The sequence below is a fragment of the Myotis yumanensis genome, unplaced genomic scaffold (assembly GCF_028538775.1).
Source record: "Myotis yumanensis isolate MYYU_CA2020_CCGP unplaced genomic scaffold, mMyoYum1.0.hap1 SCAF_1, whole genome shotgun sequence".
Lineage (NCBI taxonomy): Eukaryota > Metazoa > Chordata > Mammalia > Chiroptera > Vespertilionidae > Myotis > Myotis yumanensis.
Genome location: NW_027223752.1, coordinates 140,233,936 through 140,254,429, shown reverse-complemented (window position 1 = coordinate 140,254,429; position 20,494 = coordinate 140,233,936). Strand labels below are relative to the sequence as shown.

The following is a 20,494-nucleotide window of genomic DNA, read 5'->3' as shown; positions in this document are numbered from 1 at the left end:
TAGGCCAAGCAGGAGCATGATCTGATTTGAGAACACTCAGGCAGCTCAGTGGAGAATACTCTGGCTGCTCTGGCTAAACACGTCTGTCAGGAAGGTGTTACAAGAACAAAGGTGAAGGAGATGCTGGTGACAGTGGAGACGGAGCCCTCTGGGATCGATTTTGAAGGCCAGTGGAATAGAAGCTGGGTAGAGGAGAGAGGCAGGAACCAAGGATAACTCAAGTTGTAGCCTAGAGCCCTTCATTGATATAAAGAAGTCAGGGAGAGAACAGGGTTGCAGGGGTGGGTATTGGGAGAGAGGACTTATTTATTAGCTCTTTATTGAGTTCCTCTCCTGTGCCAGACACTCTTCTAAAAACGGGACTTGCAGTGACAGAATAAACAGCAGCCTGTGCTTTCATAGACCTTTCACTTCCTTCAGAACAGAAGATAGCAACATAACTAACATGTACCGTGTGTAGAGGAACTGCATGCGCTAAGGAAAACAGAACGCAAGAAAGAAGGAAGAGAATGATGGGAAGGATGCCATTTAAAAGAGTGGTCAGGCGAGGGAACAACGCATGCGGCAGACAGGAAGCAGCTGCGGGCCTCTTTGCTCAGGGAGCAGAGGAAACAAAGCGGAGACAGAAGGATATAGAGTGAAAAGGTCAGGGGTGGAGTGGAGAGCAGATTCTGTTAGGCCTTCGAGGCCACTTTCATGGCGTGGCCTTTGTATTGAGTGGATGGGAAGCAGTGAGGAGGGTTCTTGGCAGAATATATATGGCCCGACTTGCATTTTAACTGTTTCCTCTGGCTGACATGTTGAGGACCCAGGCAAGGGTGGGACCCGCACCGTAGTGAGTGGATGTGAGGGTAGTGGTGGGTTTGCTGACTGTAATGACACATTATTTTTAAAATCATATATTGCTTTCACAATCAGAAAAAACTTTTTAGACATTGTATCAGGTTTTTACTGAAACTCATTTTATATTATATTCAATTTAATAACTATTCTGTTCCTAAATTAAAACTAGCTCTAAGAACATCAATGTAAGATTCTTAATCATGACTTATTGGGACTTCACATCCATTTTAGTATAAAGTTTTCAACTTCTTGGTGAATAATGGAGAACTAATGAACTATTTTCCTTTCAGTTATATGACGGGGAGAGTGAAAATGCCAAGCTGGCCGGAACATTCTGTGGTTCCACTGTACCCGCTCCCTTTGTCTCTTCTGGGAACTTCCTGACAGTTCAATTTGTCAGTGACATAAGTTTAGAAAGGGAAGGATTTAATGCCACATATACCTTCATCAACAGTGAGTAAATGGAGACATTTTTATATATTATGAAACACGTGTATTTATGCACTAAAAATAATGTCACACTTATATTTAAACTCAGTGTTAATTATCATCTAAGTTCAATGTCAATTACTAAACACCATGTTACTTACTCTATGTTTAATTCAGGGTATAAATCTGGTACAATTCTTAGCCAAGAATATATATTCTAAATTCTTCATGGAGGGATTGATGTAAATATAATTCCTTTGGGCTGGAGGGGTAGAGAAGGCAGAATTTTAAATATTGCAAGTGTGATAAGACATGAGTAAAATTTGTCTTGAAAGTTGTTCTTTTTTCCCATCTCAGTGACTTGTGGTGGAACATATAATGCAACTTGGACCCCACAAAATATTTCCTCACCCAATGCATCAAACCCAGATGTCCCACTTTCCACCTGCACGTGGGTCTTCGAAGCTCCTCCGCATCAGCAGGTCGAGATAACCGTGTGGGCATTCCAGATGCAGTCTCGGGACTGCCACCAGAATTACTTGGAGTTTCAGGACACACCGGAGGTAATCATTACAGTGTGAATGGCATTCACATCTAGTGACCTTTTTACCAGTACTTGCAAAACATTTGAAGTATGAATAATGAAATACATTGTCAAAATTTCTCCTAGCTTAATATGTTTTTTAGCTATACACAAACCCTCTATTTAGGTGTTGAGAAATTTGAACTTGGTCCTTAGGTCAGGAACTCTCAAACTTTCATGAGCATAAGGAACATCTGGGTATCTTGATACAGGTGCATACCCCTGGGCCTCTCTCTCAGAGAAGGATTCTCCCACAGAGCACCCATTACTGTGAATTTCTTTTAGGTTTATGTATTTTTTTTTTTTTACTTATTGTCTAAAGTTTTACATATGTAAAACTTTTTCCCCGATTGACCCCCCCCACCCCACGCCATTCCCACCCTGGGCAAGCCTTCATCTTGGTTATGCCAATATGCATGCATACAAGTCGTTTGGTTGCTCTCTAACCCCCCCCCCGCCCCCACCTCCTCGTCCCCTGCCATTTGTCTCTGGATCTATTCTTGTTCATCAAATTATGTTGATCATTATATCCTACATATGAGTGAGATCATGTGATATTTATCTTTCTCCAACTGGCTTATTTTGCTTAGCATAATGCTCTCCGGTTCCATCCATGCTGTTGCAAATGGTAAAAGTTCCTTCTTTTTTATAGCAGCATAGTATTTCATTGTGTAGATGTACCACGTTTTTTAATCCACTCATCTGCTGATGGGCACTTAGGCTGTTTCCAAATCTTAGCTATTGTAAATTGTGCTGCTATGAACATAGGGGTGCATATATCCTTTCTGATTGGTGTTTCTGGTTTCTTGGGATTTAGTCCTAGAAGTGGGATCACTGGGTCAAATGGGAGTTCCATTTTTAACTTTTTGAGGAAACTCCATACTGTCTTCCACAGTGGCTGCACCAGTCTGCATTCCCACCAGCAGTGCAGGAGGATTCCTTTTTCTCCACATCCTCACCAGCACTTGTCATTTGTTGGCTTGTTGATGATAGCCATTCTGACAGGTGTGAGGTGGCATCTCATTGTCATTTTGATTTGCATCTCTCAGATGATTAATGACTTTAAGCATGTTTTCATATGTCTCTTGGCCTTCTGTATGTCCTCTTTCAAAAAGTGTCTATTTACGTCCTATGCCCATTTTTTGATTGGATCATTTATCTTCCTTTTGTTAAGTTGTATGAGTTCCCTGTAAACTTTGAAGATTAAACCCTTATCTGAAATATCATTAACAAATATGTTCTCCCATGCAGTGGGCTTTCTTGTTGTTTTGTTGATGGTTTCTTTTGCTGTGCAGAAGCTTTTTATTTTGAGGTAGTCCCATTTGTTTATTTTCTCCTTAGTCTCCATTGCCCTAGGAGCTGTGTTGGTAAAGATATTGCTATGACATATGTCTGCTATTTTGCTGCCTATGGAGTCTTATAGGATTTTTATGGTTTCCCGTCTTACATTTAAGTCCTTTATCCATTTTGAGTTTGTTTTAGTGTATGGTGTAAGTTGGTGATGTAGTTTTACTTTTTTGCATATATCTGACCAAATTTCCCAACACTTTTATTGAAGAGACTATCTTGACTCCATTGTATGCTCTTGCCTCCTTTGTCAAATATTAATTGAGCATAATGACTTGGGTTGATTTCTGGGTTCTCTGTTCTGTTCCATTGGTCTATATGTCTGTCCATGTGCCAGTACCAGGCAGTTTTGAGAACAGTGGCTTGGTAATATAGCCGATATCTGGTATTGTGATCCCTCCAACTTTGTTCTTCTTTCTCAGGATTGCTGTGGCTATTTGTTTTGTTTTTGTTTTGTTTTTGGGTTTGTTTTTTTTTATTCCAGATGAATTTTTGGAGAGTTTGTTCTAGATCTTTGAAGTATGCCGTTTATATTTTAATGGGGATTGCATTGAATCTGTAGATTGCTTTGGGTAGTATGGACATTTTAATGATGTTGAAACTACCAATCCATGAACATGATATGTTCTTCCATTTGTTTATGTCTTCCTCTATCTTTTTTCAATGTCCTGTAGTTTTCCGAGTACAGGTCTTTTACCTCCTTAGTTAAGTTTATTCCTAGGTATCTTAATTTTCCCATTACTGTGAATTTTTGATGAGCATCTCTGGTGTTCTGATTCTGGTGTTCCATGGGCCATGCTTGGAGAAACACTTCTGTAATTAGTGGAATCTAAGTATAGGGTGAGATGAAGGGTTCAATGCATACACAGGGAAATCAATGAAGAGGCCATTTAGCCTGGCTGGCATGGCTCAGTGGTTGAGTGTTGATGAACTGGGAGGTCATAATTCGATTCCCGGTCAGGGCACATACTCAGGTTTCGGGCTCGACCCCCAGGGTGGGGTGTGCAAGAGGCGGCCGATCAGTGATTCTCTCTCATTAGTAATGTTTCTATCTCTCCCTTCCTCTCTCTGAAATCACTAAAAAAATAGTTTTTTAAAAAGAGCCCATTTAGTCCCATTCTATTGGGACTATATTTATGGTAATGTAAGAGAGAAAAAGTGGGGAGGAGTTGTTTTGGTTTAAAAAAAAAAAGAGTCCAAATTGCCGATGAGATAAGATACTGAGGAGACAGTTGGACATAAAAGTGTGATAGTGAGAGAAGGCTTGAAGATTTGGTTGTCATCATCATATGAGTCAGTTAAACAATGAGAGTAATGAGATTATCCAGGGAACTGTAAAGTGAGGAGTTGGGAACTGAGGACAGATGCCTGGGGACACTTGGGAATGCCTGCAGTGTGAGGAGATTAGTTAATCTACCCATGTTAATTTTAGGAGGGTCATGTCCAAACCCCCATGTGCTGGCTGGCAATAGAAGAGGATCCAATCTATCACTTCTGAGTTTTCAAGTCCTCCTCATTCTATATCCGGGTCCCCTGTATTGCACATGTATCTTGGTGGAGGCTGACTCCAATTGGAGAGAGGTTTGAGAGCTGCTGGCTGCTGAGCAGACACCAGATTTGCTGAATTATTACAAAGCACAGACACCGAGGTATATCCTATTATCCCATGGTGGTCAAGATGCTAGGTTATCTTCATTCCATTGGTTATCAGAACACTATTTGTATATCCCAGTGGTACCCTTCCTGAAAGGACTTAGGGCCAAACAAAACCCTTTAGTTAAAGCTCTTTCTATTTCCCATTGCTTCGTAAATCCAAATTTCCCACTGGGTGCAGACATGCTACTCACAGGGCACCAGACAGTTCTGTATGATAATGGCAGCTAGATTAGCCTCAAATAAGACCCTATATGTGTCATGAATAAATAGTTCAGCTGAATGAATAAAGGAAATAACAAACGGTTTCAGCATGAGTAGGGAGGGAGAAAAGTTAATAAATCAACTGATAACAGAAAAACTGAAACTCTCAGGGTGTCCAAAAGTAGAAAGAGAGGATACAGTTAGAAGATCATGAAAGAATCATGTGGTGGAGGCATTGCAGATAATAAAAAGATCTGACTGGATAGCTGGCTTCGGAGTTGGCAACCACAGAGAGTAGAGATGAAAGTCAGTGGTATTAAGGAATGCAAATTAGGATATTTAATGGGTTCTCTGTAAGAACACTGAAACCTCTAAGGGTTCATAAAATGACTCTGAGCTAAAATACCACAAGTCTTTAATTAAGGAAGTAACCAGGAAGAAAGTGAGAATAATGAAAAGTGTCAGAGAGTATCTTTGGCCAGATGTGGAGACTCTCAAAGGAGAACTAGCTTTGATGCAAGGACATAGGCTGCAGAGAGCAGCCTGGGGATCCCTGCTCATCCTCCCACCCCTCATTCTTACTCAGTAAACTGTGGGCTGTGGGAAAGAATGGCCTCTACCAGGAGACTGATGGAGACCCAGGTGTCACTCAAGGCTAAGGATGTGTACAGGAATGGTTAACAGTGCAATCAAAGTTCAAGTATAGAACAGGGGAGTTTAGGAAAGAACCAACAGCAGGAGACATTGTGGGGTAGAAGCACAGATCAGTACTAGGAGTCTGCAGCAGGAGTGGGAGTGAGCCTTTCAGTAGATGCCTAAGAACTACAGGTATTAGAGGCATATCTGTGTGAGAGGCAGCAGATGCCCTGACTTTGATACAAGTAGACGAACTGTAGTTAGCTTGGACAGCACTGTGCTCAGAGCACGGGCACAGGCCTTGGCTATGAAGAGAGGAGAATTGTCTCATTTTCAGGAGGCAACTTATCTGTCTGGTGATTTCAACATAAACTTGACCTCCCCTACTTCCTCTCCCTTAGAGAATGTGAGACAGTTGTGGATTCCAAGGCTAATGCCAGTCTTATTGCCAAGTGTCAAACAATATAACTAGTTTCCATGGCTGAATATTGAAGCACACTTTCATATGCATTTCATTTCTGCTATGGCCTATATCTTCTTTTGAAGCAAAATATAATGTGATTTGGCTTTCATTTCTTTTCAGAGTAGTGGAAATGCAAGAATTCACCTCTGTGGCAGAAATGCAACAGCTGTACCGACGTTTTATTCTTCTATGAGCACTGCCATTGTCATTTTCAAGTCCGAAGTTTTTAATGACAACTCTAGAGTGAGTTTTACCTATCAGATTGCAGGTGAGCCCTGGAACTTTATCTTTTGTACCGAACATCTTCCATCAGTACAATTATTGCTGGGATGGACTCCTGAGGGTAAATTAGGGCTTGTTAACTTGAGCCACACCCACATGAGATGAGACTCTTCACTAGAAACCAGGCCCAATTTAGCAAGTTACTAAAGCTGGTTTCTGAACAGGTCAAGCTAATATAATACTAATTCAAATGTTTAGAATGTCAGCATACTCTTCAAAGTTCACATAGTTAAAAATTTAAAATTATATGTTATTTTATTAGTTATCCACTTGAACATTTATAGAAATCACTGTAGCTTAGAACATTTTTTGTCAAAACCAGGAAGCTTTGAAAGGCTATTTGATTACTAAAACTGAGAAGTTTATTTTCAGAGAATATTTTCTTTCATGTTCATTCCAAGCTTGATTAAAACTAACACTGCCTTTGATTAAAACAAACAAATAAAAATGCTATGGTGTTTTCACCAAAAATGGTTAAGAACAACAATTTGCCAGTTCAATCAAAACAAATAATCCATTAAAGGGAAATCCTCATACAAGACTCTGTCTTGGAGGTAGAGACTTTATTCGTGAAAGAGTCTAAATGTCAGCCAACCACCTCAGTGTGATCAGAAAAAAAGCACAGAAAATTCTAGAATATTCATCTTTAAAGGTGAGTGCTCCTATTTCACATTTCACCTGGGGGTGTTTCTTGTCGCCAAGACCCTGTGTAGCGTTTGCTCCCTGTGCCCTTCACCTCCCCTCAGGGATCCCAGTGACCTCAAAGGTAGATGCAGAGGCTGGGTTAGTTTTTTTCTAAAGTGTTTAAATTTAATCATTTCTTGAATTATTTCTGTCAGGTTGAAAGAACACTAACTATTGGGATACATACATTAATTGCGAATATTTTTTTTATCTAAGGTTGTAACAGAAACTATAAAAAGGCGTTTGGCAATCTGAAGAGCCCTGGATGGCCCGCTAATTATAACAATGACATGGATTGCACTGTTACTCTCACAGCCCCACAGAACCACTCTATTTCCCTCTTCTTCCACTCCTTTGGCATCGAGGACTCAAGTGAATGCAGACATGACTTCTTGGAGGTAACATACATTTGGATCGCATGCAAATGAATTATTTAAAAGATGATGGATCACTTCAAGTTTTTCACCTTTTTCTCTGCTGCTTGTATAAATACATCCCTTACTCATTTCATTAATTTATTCCTTATTATTTCAGTCCATAAGTCTCCTATGGCCAGGCACCAGAAAGGCAATAGGGCTCCCAGGAGGCGCATGGTCCAGTGGGAAGGCCAGGAAGGAATAGTCAACTCCCACACAATGTGGGAAGGACGAACAGAGTCACGTGGGGGACAGAGAACGCTTCTTGAAGCTTCGCGTCCTCCTTCCACCCTCCACTCCTCCTCAAACACAAGAGAGCAGCCTCCTGGGCCTGGAGCAAGCCGAGGCATGCTCCTCCAGCTCTTGACCCTCTGTGATTCCCGTGATTCCCGGGGCACCAGCAGAGCGCCCTCTGCGTCCTTTCTGCCCCACATCACCCGCGTTGTGGAAGTGAGAAGGACTGCGGCGTTGTTATTCATGGGAAGGTGTTCTGAATGAGGCCATAACTGGTGCAGGCTGTGTATGGAGCCCAGTGCCTCTATTTTGCCATGAAAGTCCCAGAGCTCCCCTGAGTGTCCTTTACAAGCTCTGTGGAAAATGAATTCATTCTGAGGAAATAAAGTGGTCAGCAAAGAGGATGCTGAATTCTCTGCTCTCTTTGAGTCTGCAGTAAGGTTTCCATAAGGTTTGTTCACTCCTTTACACCTGTTATGGAGTTTAATTTTCCTGGAAAGCTCTCCTCTACAGAATTCATCTAAGTCAGTGGTTCTCAACCTTCTGGCCCTTTAAGTACAGTACCTCATGTTGTGACCCAACCATAAAATTATTTTCATTGCTACTTCATATCTGTAATGTTGCTACTGTTATGAATTGTAATGTAAATATCTGATATGCAAGATGGTCTTAGGCGACCCCTGTGAAAGGGTGGTTCGACCACCAAAGGGGTCACGACCCACAGGTTGAGAACTGCTGATCTAAGTCCTTTGTTGATGAATATTCTTAACCTATAATGTGACAAGTAGTGGGAGGAAGCTCCTGCCTTTTCCATGGGGAATACTTGCCCTGGTAGAAAACTGGAGGAGAGGGATGTAGCAGGGAGGAGTTGAGGAGAGAAATACAATACTGTTTGTGACAATCAGGGTCTTAAACTCAGACCTATGTACCTCACGCACCACGGAATCTAAACATTTGTATGAAGCTCAAAGCAGAAAGGAGGGGAGGAGTGGGATACCGGGAAGGACAGACTATCCGGTCATTTTGGAATCCCACTGAAGCTACATCCTGCTCACCTCAAGCCTGAGTTGATCATCACTGACTGGAGTTAGTGCTTGTTCTTTGCCTTTGTCCAATGGGAGTGAAGGCCAGCTCTCGGGCACTGACGGATGAGGACTTCTCCTCCCAGCTGTCCTTCCTTATCCCATAGAAATGGGTCTGAAACTTCTTGTCCTACGAACAAAAACAGGAAACTGCTACTTAGGCCTGTGAAGTGCAGCTGCATCTGGTTGTTGGTGGGAAGTCGTGGCATGGTTCATATGGCAGCCATCCCAGCAAACCTCGGCATTCCGTCTGTTAGCTACGGCAGGAACAGAAATTTCTGAGGCTCCCAACTGTATTAATCAACTTAAAGGCTAAGCCCTAGATCACATTTGGAATTTGCATTTGTCTTCAGAACTTTCAGACCCTCTCTTCTCAGGGTCCTCTAATGTCCCGGAGATGTCTACCACTCTCATGGTTCCTGCGAAGAGAAAAATGTATAGAATAAGTCATTAGCATGTTCCCTGGGAATCAATTTCTTGCTCATCTCTCAGAGCACTAGCTTTCTTAAAGATAATCAACAGGAAAAAGGCCCAAAGACAAGAGTATTGTGATGGCACATCTGGTCCTCCAGCATCCTTGGATTGGCACCCATCTCTGTCTCCTGGTAGATAACTGGCTACTCTGTCCATGGCAAGGCACTCCAAAAAGCACCAGAGAGGCATTATTCCCTCGATTAGCTACTACATAGACTTAAAAGGAAACTCTGCAGGTTAACACAACCCAGCAAGATGAGCCCCTGGGCCGCTGAAGACACTCTATGACTTAGAACAATCAGCAGTGGACCAAATGTTAAATTACAAAATTATAAAGGAGGAATTTCCAAGATTCTGAGTATCTATATTAATAAAACCATCACCTCTGCTTTGGCTGGAGTCCTCCTCAAATGCACAGGAGGAGCCAGGCCTGAGGACAGAATGAGGCTAAGTTCACAGTGTGTATGTGGTTATACACATGTTGACTCGCTTCCTGGTTTTCTGTGTCTACTCCATGCAGTGAATTAAAAACAAAAAATCTAGTCAGCTGCAAAATGTATTTTTAAAATATATCTTAACAGTAAGAAATTTTGTCAATTGAGTTGTCTCCTTATATGCTTTACTAGAGGCCATGTACACAAAATTCGTGCATGGGGAGGGGGTCCCTCAGCCTGGCCTGCACCATCTCACAATCTGGGATCCCTCTCACAATCTGGGACTGCTGGCTCCGAACCTCTCGCCTCCCTGCCTGCCTGATCATCCCTAACCCCTCTGCCTGCCTGCCTGATCACCCCTAACCACTCAGCCTGCCAGCCTGATCACCCCTAACTGCTCACCTGGCTGCCTGATCATCCCTAACCCCTCTGCCTACCTGCCTGCCTGATCACCCCTAACCACTCTGCCTGCCTGCCTGATCACCCCTAACCACTCAGCCTGCCTGTCTGATCGCCCCTAACTGCTCGCCTGCCTGCCTGATCGCCCCTAACTGCTCACCTGGCTGCCTTATCACCCCTAACCACTCTGCCTGCCTGCCTGATCACCCCTAACCATTCTGCCTGTCTGATTGCCCCTTACCACTTGCCTGCCTGCCTGATTGCCCCTAACCACTCTGCCTGCCTACCTCATCGCCCTTAACCACCTCTGCCTGCCTGCTTGATCGCCCCTAACCACCTCTGCCTCAGCCCCTGCAGATGCGGCTTCATCCGGAAGGATGTCCAGAATGACATCCGACTGTCTGGTCTAATTAGCATATTACGCTTTTATTATTATAGACTAGAGGCCCGGTGCACAAAAATTTGTGCACTCGGCGGGGGGTGGGGGGGGGGGTGGGGGGGGAGGGTCCCTCAGCCCAGCCTGTGCCCTCTCGCAGTCTGGGACCCCTCAGGAGATAACGACCTGCTGGCTTAGGTCTGCTCCTGGGTGGCAGAGGGCAGGCCCAATCCCTAGGTACAGCCCCTAGTTGGGCTCAGAGCAGGGCTGATTGGGGAGTTTGGGTGCCGCCCCCTGTCATGCACAGAGCAGGGCGGATTGGGAGGTTGTGATGCCACCCTCAGTCACGCTCAGGGTAGGGCCGATTGGGGGGTTGGGGCACCTTCCCCTGTCACACTCAAGGCAGGGTCGATGGGGAGGTTGCGGTGCCACCCCCTGTCACGCACAGAGCAGGGCCAATCAGGGGGTTGGGGCGCCGCCCCCTGTCACGCACAGAGCAGGGCCCATCAGGGGGTTGGGCACCGCCCCCTGTCACGCACAGAGCAGGGCCGATGGGGAGGTTATGGCTCTACCCTGTCACACACAGAGCAGGGCCGACCAGGGGGTTGGGACGCCACACCCTGTCACACACAGAGCTGCAGGGCAATCAGGGGGTTTGGGCACTGCCCCCTGTCATGCTGATCCGGTGCCAGGGGGCCTCGCGGCTCCGCTGATCCCAGTGCTGGGAGGCATATTACCCTTTTACTATATAGGATAGAGGCCTGGTGCACGGGTGGGGGCCGGCTGGTTTGCCCTGAAGGGTGTCCTGGATCAGGGTGGGGGTCCCCACTGGGGTGCCTGGCCAGCCTGGATGAGGGGATGATGGCTGTTTGCAGCTGGTCATACCCCCTTCATGCTGGGGGTCCCCACTGGGGTGCCTGGCCAGCCTGGATGAGGGGATGATGGCTGTTTGCGGCTGGTCACACACCCTTCAGGGTGGGGGTCCCCACTGGGGTGCCTGGCCAGTTTGGGTGAGGGGCTGAGGGCTGCTTTCAGGCTGGCGGTTGTTGACTGAAGCTCCTAACCGCTCTTTTTCTTTTTTTATTCTGGGCCAGCTTTAGCTCTGGCTCTAGCTCTGAGGCTTCCGCTGCTGATTGCGTTCTATAATCGAAACAATGTATAACTCCAGCTCTGAGATCCCGGCTGGCTGAAAGCTGGTTTCTGGGGTTTTGTTTAGCTTCTATATTTGTTACAAAGTTTCTTAGAGTTGCAGCTCAGAGGCCGGCAAGTCAGGCGGGGAACGTTGGAGTCTGCAGTCACTGGAGCAAGCAAGCCTCATGTTCGCTTCCAGCTGCCTGGCTGCCAGCCGCCATCTTGGCTGACAGTTAATTTGCATAAGGATATGCTGATTAGCCAATGGGAAGGGTAGCGGTCGTACGCTAATTACCATGTATCTCTTTTATTAGTGTAGTTTATATGCTAATGTGTAGCAATGATAAATCAAAGAAGTATAACATACTCAAGGATAATAATTCATGACTCTTTTTTAAAGGTAAGAAATGGAAGTGATAGCAGTTCGCCATTACTAGGCACATATTGCGGAACTCTGTTGCCAAATCCTATCTTCTCTCAAAATAATGAACTGTACCTGCGATTTAAGAGTGATAGTGCAACTTCCAGTCGTGGATATGAAATTATCTGGACCTCATCCCCCTCTGGTAAGACATTTGCACTTTGTGTGGTAAAACAATGTAGGTGAGAAAAACATAATGTGCCTAATAGAAAAAGGCCATTAAAAGTGACCTGTTTTTAGCCATCTGTATACTTGATTATTTTCTGATAAAAGTAGAGATTTTTAACAATGAACGTACAAAGATTCTATTTAATTCTACTTTTACTCATTTCTGTAGATTATTATATGTTAAAGAATATACATTTACATATAAAGCCCAGAAAGTATAAAGATTTTAAAAATTCCTTTATAAATTCTGATTTTGTCATAATTTTTACTTTTGAGTTAATCATCAAGGTAGTTCTCTGAGAATTAAAAGAAAAAGTTGTTTTTTTTAAAGCACATTACAACCCCATCCTTGTGCGTCCATAAACAGCTGTGCTCTGGGCAGCTCCTGTCATTTCTGGGCAGTCCTGGAGGTTAATTGCTTTTTCAGGGCAATAAATACCTTTCTGCATCTTTGATTGGTTGTTCATTAAATAATAAAGGAAATTTAAGTCATGTCAGTATCTTTAAACTCAAAAGAGAAAGAATACTTTGTGACATGTCCTCAAAATACCTAAAAACTTTCAAAATAAGAATGATAAAAATGACATTTTAAATACACTGAGGAACAAGAAAAGGGTTCTATCAAGACAATCATAGGTAATGGAATCTTGGCGCCTAAAGATACTTAAAGGTGAGCTTCAATGCCCTAATTTCACAGATGAGGACATACAACACCGAACTAACGAGTTGCCCAACATGCAGAGCTACCAGTAGATTGTGGCGGAGGCAGGACCAGACACCAGTGGTCAGAACCCAGCCCATTTGTTTGTTTTGTCATGCCATGTATCTTCCTCCTGTGCCGCACCATATCTGGATACCCAAGGCTATCTGGTCTGAATAATGATAGTATACAAATAAAAAAATTAACACCAACACTTACATTTTTTGGCTTTAAGTATGTCAGTGACAAGCCCATTCAATTCACTTTTATAATAATTACTGCCCAAACATCCAGTAACATGTTTTCTGTTAAGCCCTGAAATTTCACTTTTATTTCACCCACATCATTATAAGAACTCACTGCTTATGGAGAACTCTACCATAAAAAGTACACAACAACTTCAATTACCCTCCCCTACAGTTACCTAATCTAGCTCTCGGTTTTCCCATTGTGTTTACAGCCCACCATTTTCAAAGAACTGACCTGGAGGAAGCTGCCCCTAAGTCATGATAGAGGGAAAGAAAGGTGTGGTGCAGAAAGGGGTGGGGGAGCCCTGGGGGGCAGCCTGGTGGTGAGGGAGTGGGAGGGACTTGGCTCAAAGGAGAAACAGGAAAAGGGTCTCCGCCTTGCCTCCACTGTTCTTGCAGAGGGTCTCAGCACCTTAAGGAAACAACAGCCCCATCTTATTGCCTTACAAGTGCATTAAAGGACTCCAGCTGTTTTCTTCTTTGTTGAATCAAATTTCCTGCAATTCTTTCTTGCAGGCTGTGGTGGAACTCTTTATGGCGACCATGGCTCCTTCACCAGCCCTGGCTATCCGGGCACTTACCCAAACCACACTCACTGTGAATGGGCCATCACCGCTCCTGCTGGAAGACTTGTCACCGTCAACTTTTACTTCATCAGCATTGACGATCCTGGAGACTGTGTCCAGAACTATCTTATACTCTATGATGGACCAGATGTTAATTCTCCATCCTCTGGACCATATTGTGGCACAGTGAGTAGAGCAAGATTTTCAAATTCCCATTTATTATGTTTAAATAATGAAAGTAACTCAGCATACACGTTTAAAGGCAGACACTTGCGAAGTACAAAGCACAATGTACTGTTACATATTCCGTACAATTTTCAGATTTTTCTTTCTATTTGGGGGAGAATGAGTGCCACCTAGTGGCCATTGCATTAAATTAATAGTAATATAGTTTCCAAACCCAACTGTGCATCGGAATTACATGCAGTTATACAGTTTTTACATAGGAATCACCTATGCTGTTACAGTTACAGTTATTACATGGCAGACTTCCAGTACACACGCCTACCGAATCAGAATGTCTGGTGGAGGAGGTGTGGCACATTGTTTTTTAAAGGTTCCATTTCAATGCACCACTAAAGGTTGAATACCCGCACTTGTTTCTGCATGATTAGGACTTCAGAAAATTTAGGTGCCTGGCTCCATTTCATATACTTCTTGTTGAAAATTGTGCGGATTCTTTGAAGAAAGACACAGATATTAAAGATTGGTCTGGTGACTAGGAGTTTGATAGTTTTTGCAAAGTTCTGATGGACTGATAGATTTCTGACATTGACTCAACACTGTCTGCACGTGCCTGCACTGCCCTCTCGTTTTACTGAAAGTAGATACTAACAGAGCTTTCAAGTAAGCAAATGTGATTGCTGATGGGAGGGTATCTACTTCTCACTGTTCTACTTTTCAGCCACTTGGGCTTTCTAACCAAACCTGACTGAGAATTATGTCATCTGGAAATCTACATAGTTTTTTCAAAATATATTTTTATTGATTTCAGAAAGGGAGAGGGAGATAGAAACATCAACGATGAGAGAGAATCATTGATCAGCTGCCCTCTGCATGTCCTACACTGGGAATTGAGCCCACAACCCAGGCATGTGCCCTGATCGGGAATCGAACCATGACCTCCTGTTTCATAGGTTCATGCTCAACCACTGAGCCATGCCAGTTGGGCAATCTAGATAGTGTTTTTAAAAAATATAACATGATTTGTAAAATTAACAAATGTTTATTTTCAGAATTATCAGAAAATAAATGATTTTCCAAAGCCCTGGGAATTCTCCTATGCATTCTTTAAAAACACCTTTTGAGTATATTTGCAGATGCACAATATATTTTATACTGTTTTGTCGTATGGATTTTTCACTTACCAAAATATCATTACCATCTTATCATACCAATAAAAACACTGGGGTATCATATTTAATCATTAGATGGGTATTCTATTGCATAGGTACCACCTAATTTATTTGATGAATCCTCTCTGGTTTATAGACAATACTGTGAAAAACTCTCTTTAGCTGTATCCTTATGTACAGAGTTAATCACCTGGGAGCAGTCTTAGTCACTTGGCCGGTAGATACTGAATCCCTGTTATTCTCAGGGGATTCACAGGAAAGAGAAGCCAGTCAATGTGTCACATTTCAAATTTAGAGACTGACTAGGTCTTAGAATTTATTTGAAATTCAGAAACATTTCAAAAGGGAGAAAAAGAGGTCACCTTTAACAACACCATTATTTTGTATCTGCTTGGCTTTGTTTTGTTTTCAGTGACTTTCAAACATACAACCCCATTTGCTCCCCACAGAGATAATTCAGTGATGTGGGAAGAACAAGGATAACCAGGACTTTGCATATAAAAGAAAACTGAGGGTAGAACTTAACTGTTATTTAAATTAATGGCACACTAAGTCAAAGTCTATAATTAGATATGTCAGTTTTTTAAAAAAATTGTGGGTATTTATAATATTTCACCAGTTTTACATTTTCTTTGATAAATGAGGACATCATTTTAAGTATAATTGTTTTCTTTTTAAAATTACAGATACAACTGTTTTCTTTAGCATTTCAAGTTCAATAAAATCAGTTTACTTCCAGAGTGATAAAAGCCACTCCTTAGATTGTTAACCTAAGAAACAAAATCTAAACATGAAAGAATAACAGGAAAAATTCGGAGAATCAAAGTAGAGTTAAAACTTTGGTTAACTATTCACACTAGTTTGTTAAAGTAAAATAATAATTGAAAAATTTGGGAGATTAAAGTGGAAAGAAAAAATTGCATGCATGCGGAAATATGCAATATTGAATATACCTTGATATATATCTTCTCGGGAAAATATTCTCTGTGCTGTACTCACTTGAATAATTCACTGTCTTGGAAATGTCTGCCTTTGATGAGTCTTTGGGAGAACTGATGCAGTGAGGCCCAGCAGAATGGGGGCCAGATTCCAAACTGCAAATAATCTCAACCTACTGTATAGTTTACTGACATATTTGGCTCACAGTTCACCTACTCCCATTTAGAATGTAGCTCATGAGAACAAGACCCTTTGTCTGTCTGGCTCATTTTTTTATAACTCCAGTGCTAAAAAAAAAAAGTGCCTGCAACATGGAAGTCTCTTGACTTGATACCAGGTAAATATTTGTTAAATGATTAGGAAATGGGAGAAAGCTGAGACCCCACCCCCAAACACACATTGTTCCACAGAAAGGGAAATGAAAATAAATCCCCAAAGAAAACTACAGATATTAAGGGGAGAGAGTTGCATACTTTACTTATATGACTGTTTCGGTTGCAAATATAAGTATGTGCTTTCATTAGAAAAATTAAAATTTTAGTAAGAACTTGAATTGGAAATTCAATTTTTTGTGTTGTTAATCCTCACCCAAGGATATTTTTCCCCATTGATTTTTAGACAGAATAAAAGGGAGAAGGAGAGACTGAGAGAGAGAAACATTGACATGATATACATCAATTGGTTGCCTCCTGCCTTGGGGATCGAGCCTGCAACCAAGGTATGTGCCCTTGACTGGAATTGAACCTGAGACCTTTCAGTCCATGGGCTGACGCTGTAACTACTGAGCCAAACCAGCTAGGATGGAAATTCAATTTTTAATGACAATTATTCTGAGATATAATTCACATACCATACAATTCATCTACTTATATAATTCAATAGTTTTAGTAGACTGAAAGTTGTGTAGCTATCATCACTACAACCAATTTTAAACATTTTCATTACCCCCAACAACTCCAGTAAACTATATTCATAATACCCCATTTCCCTTCAACCCCTAACACCAGTAATATTCTTTTATAAAGTATGTATATTAATTCCTAGCAAGATTACTTCTAGACATATTTAACGATTTGCTGTAATTTTGTTGCTTTTTGTAGTACCTTTTACTATGCTAACATTTTTTGAAAAAGGTTCAGATTTGTGAAAAATATAACTTGTTACTTTTTTTTTCAATTTTAGGACACTAACATAGCTCCCTTTGTGGCCTCCTCACATCGGGTCTTCGTAGAATTTCATGCAGAATATGCAGTGCGCCCGTCAGCAATACAGTTAACCTGGGACAGCTGAGGGCGCCACACTGATTCAGCACCGTGGCTCATCTGCAGGAGCCTCAGACATCGCCCTGGACAGAGTTCTGCCATCCTGAGCCGTGACCCTGCCTACGTCACTGAGAGTAACTTTAACACTTGTTTTTCACCAAAGAATGTGTGGAATCAATATTTGTACATTTTTAAAAATGTAGAACATAGCTTCTTTAATTTTGGCTGTGCTCGTCATCCTTAATTCTAATATTTGAGCTGAAATTTTCTAAAATTCCCTAAAGAGTTGGAAATTATTATGGTTTATGTGCTGTAAATTTTCAAACGTAAATGATAAAACAGAGGTGTGGTTTTTACTGTGAATGTCAAATTATGTGTAATAAACTTGAATTGTACACAAATATACTGCATTCATTTTTAACTTTTCATTTTTTATTTTTTTATTGTTTAAGGTATCACAAATAGTAGTACATATGTCTCTCTCTCTTTCTTTTCCCCTATTGACCTCCCCTCGGGCTCCCCTACCCCCGGCACTTGCCCTCACCCCCGCCCCCCCACCAGTGTCTTATGTCTGTTGGTTGTGCTTATATGCATGCATACAACTCCTTTGGCTGATCTCTTACCCCTCCAAGCCTCCCCTACCTTCCCGCTGTAGTTTGACAGTCTGTTCAATGCTTCTTTGCCTCTATTTTTGTTCATTCACTATAAGATGTAGGTATATATACATTTTCAAGTTGAATTTTTACATTTTAGTATGAATCCTTCAGGGAAAGAACACTGGAGCCAAGCTGCTGCATTCGGATTTAGTTCTACCAGTTAAGAAGTGTTTACTTAATTCTCTCTGTTTCAGTTTCCATAAGTACCACCAGTTTAAAAATATAATACGTGGATTTATAAATAGTTGAACAACACTTTTACAAACTTTTCTGCAGCCTTTAACAAAACAAGAGACTTTATGTTAAATATGCAAAGTTAGGTCCTATTAAGAACATGGGACCAAGAGAATTAAAGAAGCTTTGGGAATGTTTTACTTTATTGTACTCTTATATTCAAACTAGTGGCCCAGTGCACCAAATTCATCCACATTAAAAGGGAATTAATTAGTGGAAATATTTTAATATTGCTACTTGCCCTTTCTCTATAATAGAAGTGTGAGGGATGAAAGGAAATTAGTAAAATGTATATGAAAATAATATATAAATTTATTAATAAATAAACAGTAACAAAAGGATATAACAACAGAGGCATGATATAAAAATAACAAAAACATGATATGAAAACAACAAAAACATGATATATTTTTATTATCTATAGATATAGTATTTCCAAAGGTAGCTTCAATAATAGATCCATTACAAATCATTTCACAGGGGATTTCAATAATATCCATTACTAAATGAAAACTGTTATCAAGTTTGCCATCTCTAAGTTTTACTAACCATCCACTATAAGAGAATCCTCTGATCTCATATTTTTTGTAAGAGACAACTTTCTGAAACATCCCCAAACATTACAGTACTTTAAACTCGTTTGTACTATGGCCGATCGCATAGCATGCGGTACAATACTGAGACATTGTCGAAAATCCCCTCCAAGAAGGAGAACTTTCCCACCAACTACAACATTCAAATTCATAATTTCTCTTAGTAATCTGTCTATGGTGTTTATAGCATGACTGGATGCCATGGAGCATTCATCAATAATGAGAAGTTGGGCCTTTTTATAGTTTTAGCAACTTCACTGTTTATATTGAGTCTAGAAATTAAAGTTTCATTCAATGGAATCGGTAATTTATATTGGGAATGAAAGGTGCTTCCACCGAGAAGTAAATTTGCAGCAATTCCTGTAGTCACTGTGGGTAAAACAGTACCACCACGACCCCTAACTTAATGTATTAAAACTTTATACAGATATGCAGGTGAATAGGATTCCTAGCTGGCAGGCCCCTGACAGCAAGCTGGCCACCTATCAATTCCGTGAGGAATGGGGCTCCCTCCTCCCTCCTGTCAGGGTCCAGGGTGCAGGTGAATGGGGTTACTGGTTGGCATACCACTGACAGCAAGCTATCCAACAGCAGATTCTGTGAGGAATGGGGCTCCCTTCTCCCTACTGTCAGGGTCTGGTTTGAAGGCTGGCTACGCCCCATGTTGGGCCAGACCCAGAGTTCTACCCACAGCAGCAACCCAGGACTGACTGCCACTGGGCGCTCCTGGCGCTCCGGGGGGGGGGGGGGGGTTCTTCCTTCAGGCCTCGAGGGAAACAGCTCGGGGAGTGCGCAGCCCTTGGCAAGGCAACCCAGGACTCAGTGCATCCACGCTCTGAGGGCAGGTTCCTGCCTGAAACCTTGCCCTCGCGGGAAACAGCTTGGGAGTGCACAGCCCTTGGCAAGGTGACCCAGGACTCAGTGCATCCACTCTCCAAGGGCAGGTTCCTGCCTGAAACCTTGCCCTCATGGGAAACAGCTCGAGGAGGATGCAGCTGTTGCCAAGACAACCCTTGCAGGACTGACTCTCTTCCAGTTGGTCAAGCCTTGGATGTGACGTGTTACTCCCAGGGTTTTTATATAAATAGATGCCACAGAAATGTTTTTCTGCACAGAGTAGAGAGCCCCATAAATAATATATTTTTACCTTAAAAAGTCCTGCTTCCTTTCACTCTGTATTATGGATAGATGCATCAACTTTATGGATGACATGCTATTGGAAAGAACTGTGAACGCAATGAAGAGTACCATCAAATCAAAAGGAACAATGCACTACAACTATCAAGATGAAATTTGATAGGGATTGATATAAGATCAAGCACTTTTATCTAAAAATGAATCACCAAGCTACAGAATGTGGATAAAGTTTAACAATAACCTATGAAATGACGTAGGAGTTTTATCTGAAAGCAAGATTAACATAGGCAGCTGTCAAACAATAAAAAATAATTTGATCTTAGATTATATCATTAGAGTAATGGGATCTACAAGAATCATTTTCCATCAGAGAAACATGCTTCCCTAGAAGGCATATTACAATATTTAGGAGGTGAGGAATGCATTGTCAAATGCAAAATTGAAAACTTAAAACAGGAAAAAAGAATATTTTGTCCCCTTCTATAGGTTGTCTTTTCAATTCATTGGTGGTTTCCTTTGCAGTGTGGAAGCTCTTTAGCTTAATT

General features: G+C 41.9%; 1 protein-coding gene across 1 annotated transcript in view; it reads left to right on the top strand.

The window, feature by feature from the left end:
* Positions 1 to 17,680, top strand: part of CUBN (cubilin) — a 296,326-nt gene extending 278,646 nt beyond the window's left edge. The window contains exons 61-67 of the mRNA XM_070408021.1: positions 1,134 to 1,296; positions 1,630 to 1,835; positions 6,279 to 6,426; positions 7,341 to 7,522; positions 12,071 to 12,236; positions 13,724 to 13,959; positions 17,250 to 17,680. Coding sequence (XP_070264122.1) covers positions 1,134 to 1,296; positions 1,630 to 1,835; positions 6,279 to 6,426; positions 7,341 to 7,522; positions 12,071 to 12,236; positions 13,724 to 13,959; positions 17,250 to 17,357 — 1,209 coding nt within the window. The 3' untranslated portion in view covers positions 17,358 to 17,680. The remainder of the gene's footprint in view (positions 1 to 1,133; positions 1,297 to 1,629; positions 1,836 to 6,278; positions 6,427 to 7,340; positions 7,523 to 12,070; positions 12,237 to 13,723; positions 13,960 to 17,249) is intronic.
* The last annotated feature ends 2,814 nt before the right edge of the window (positions 17,681 to 20,494 follow it).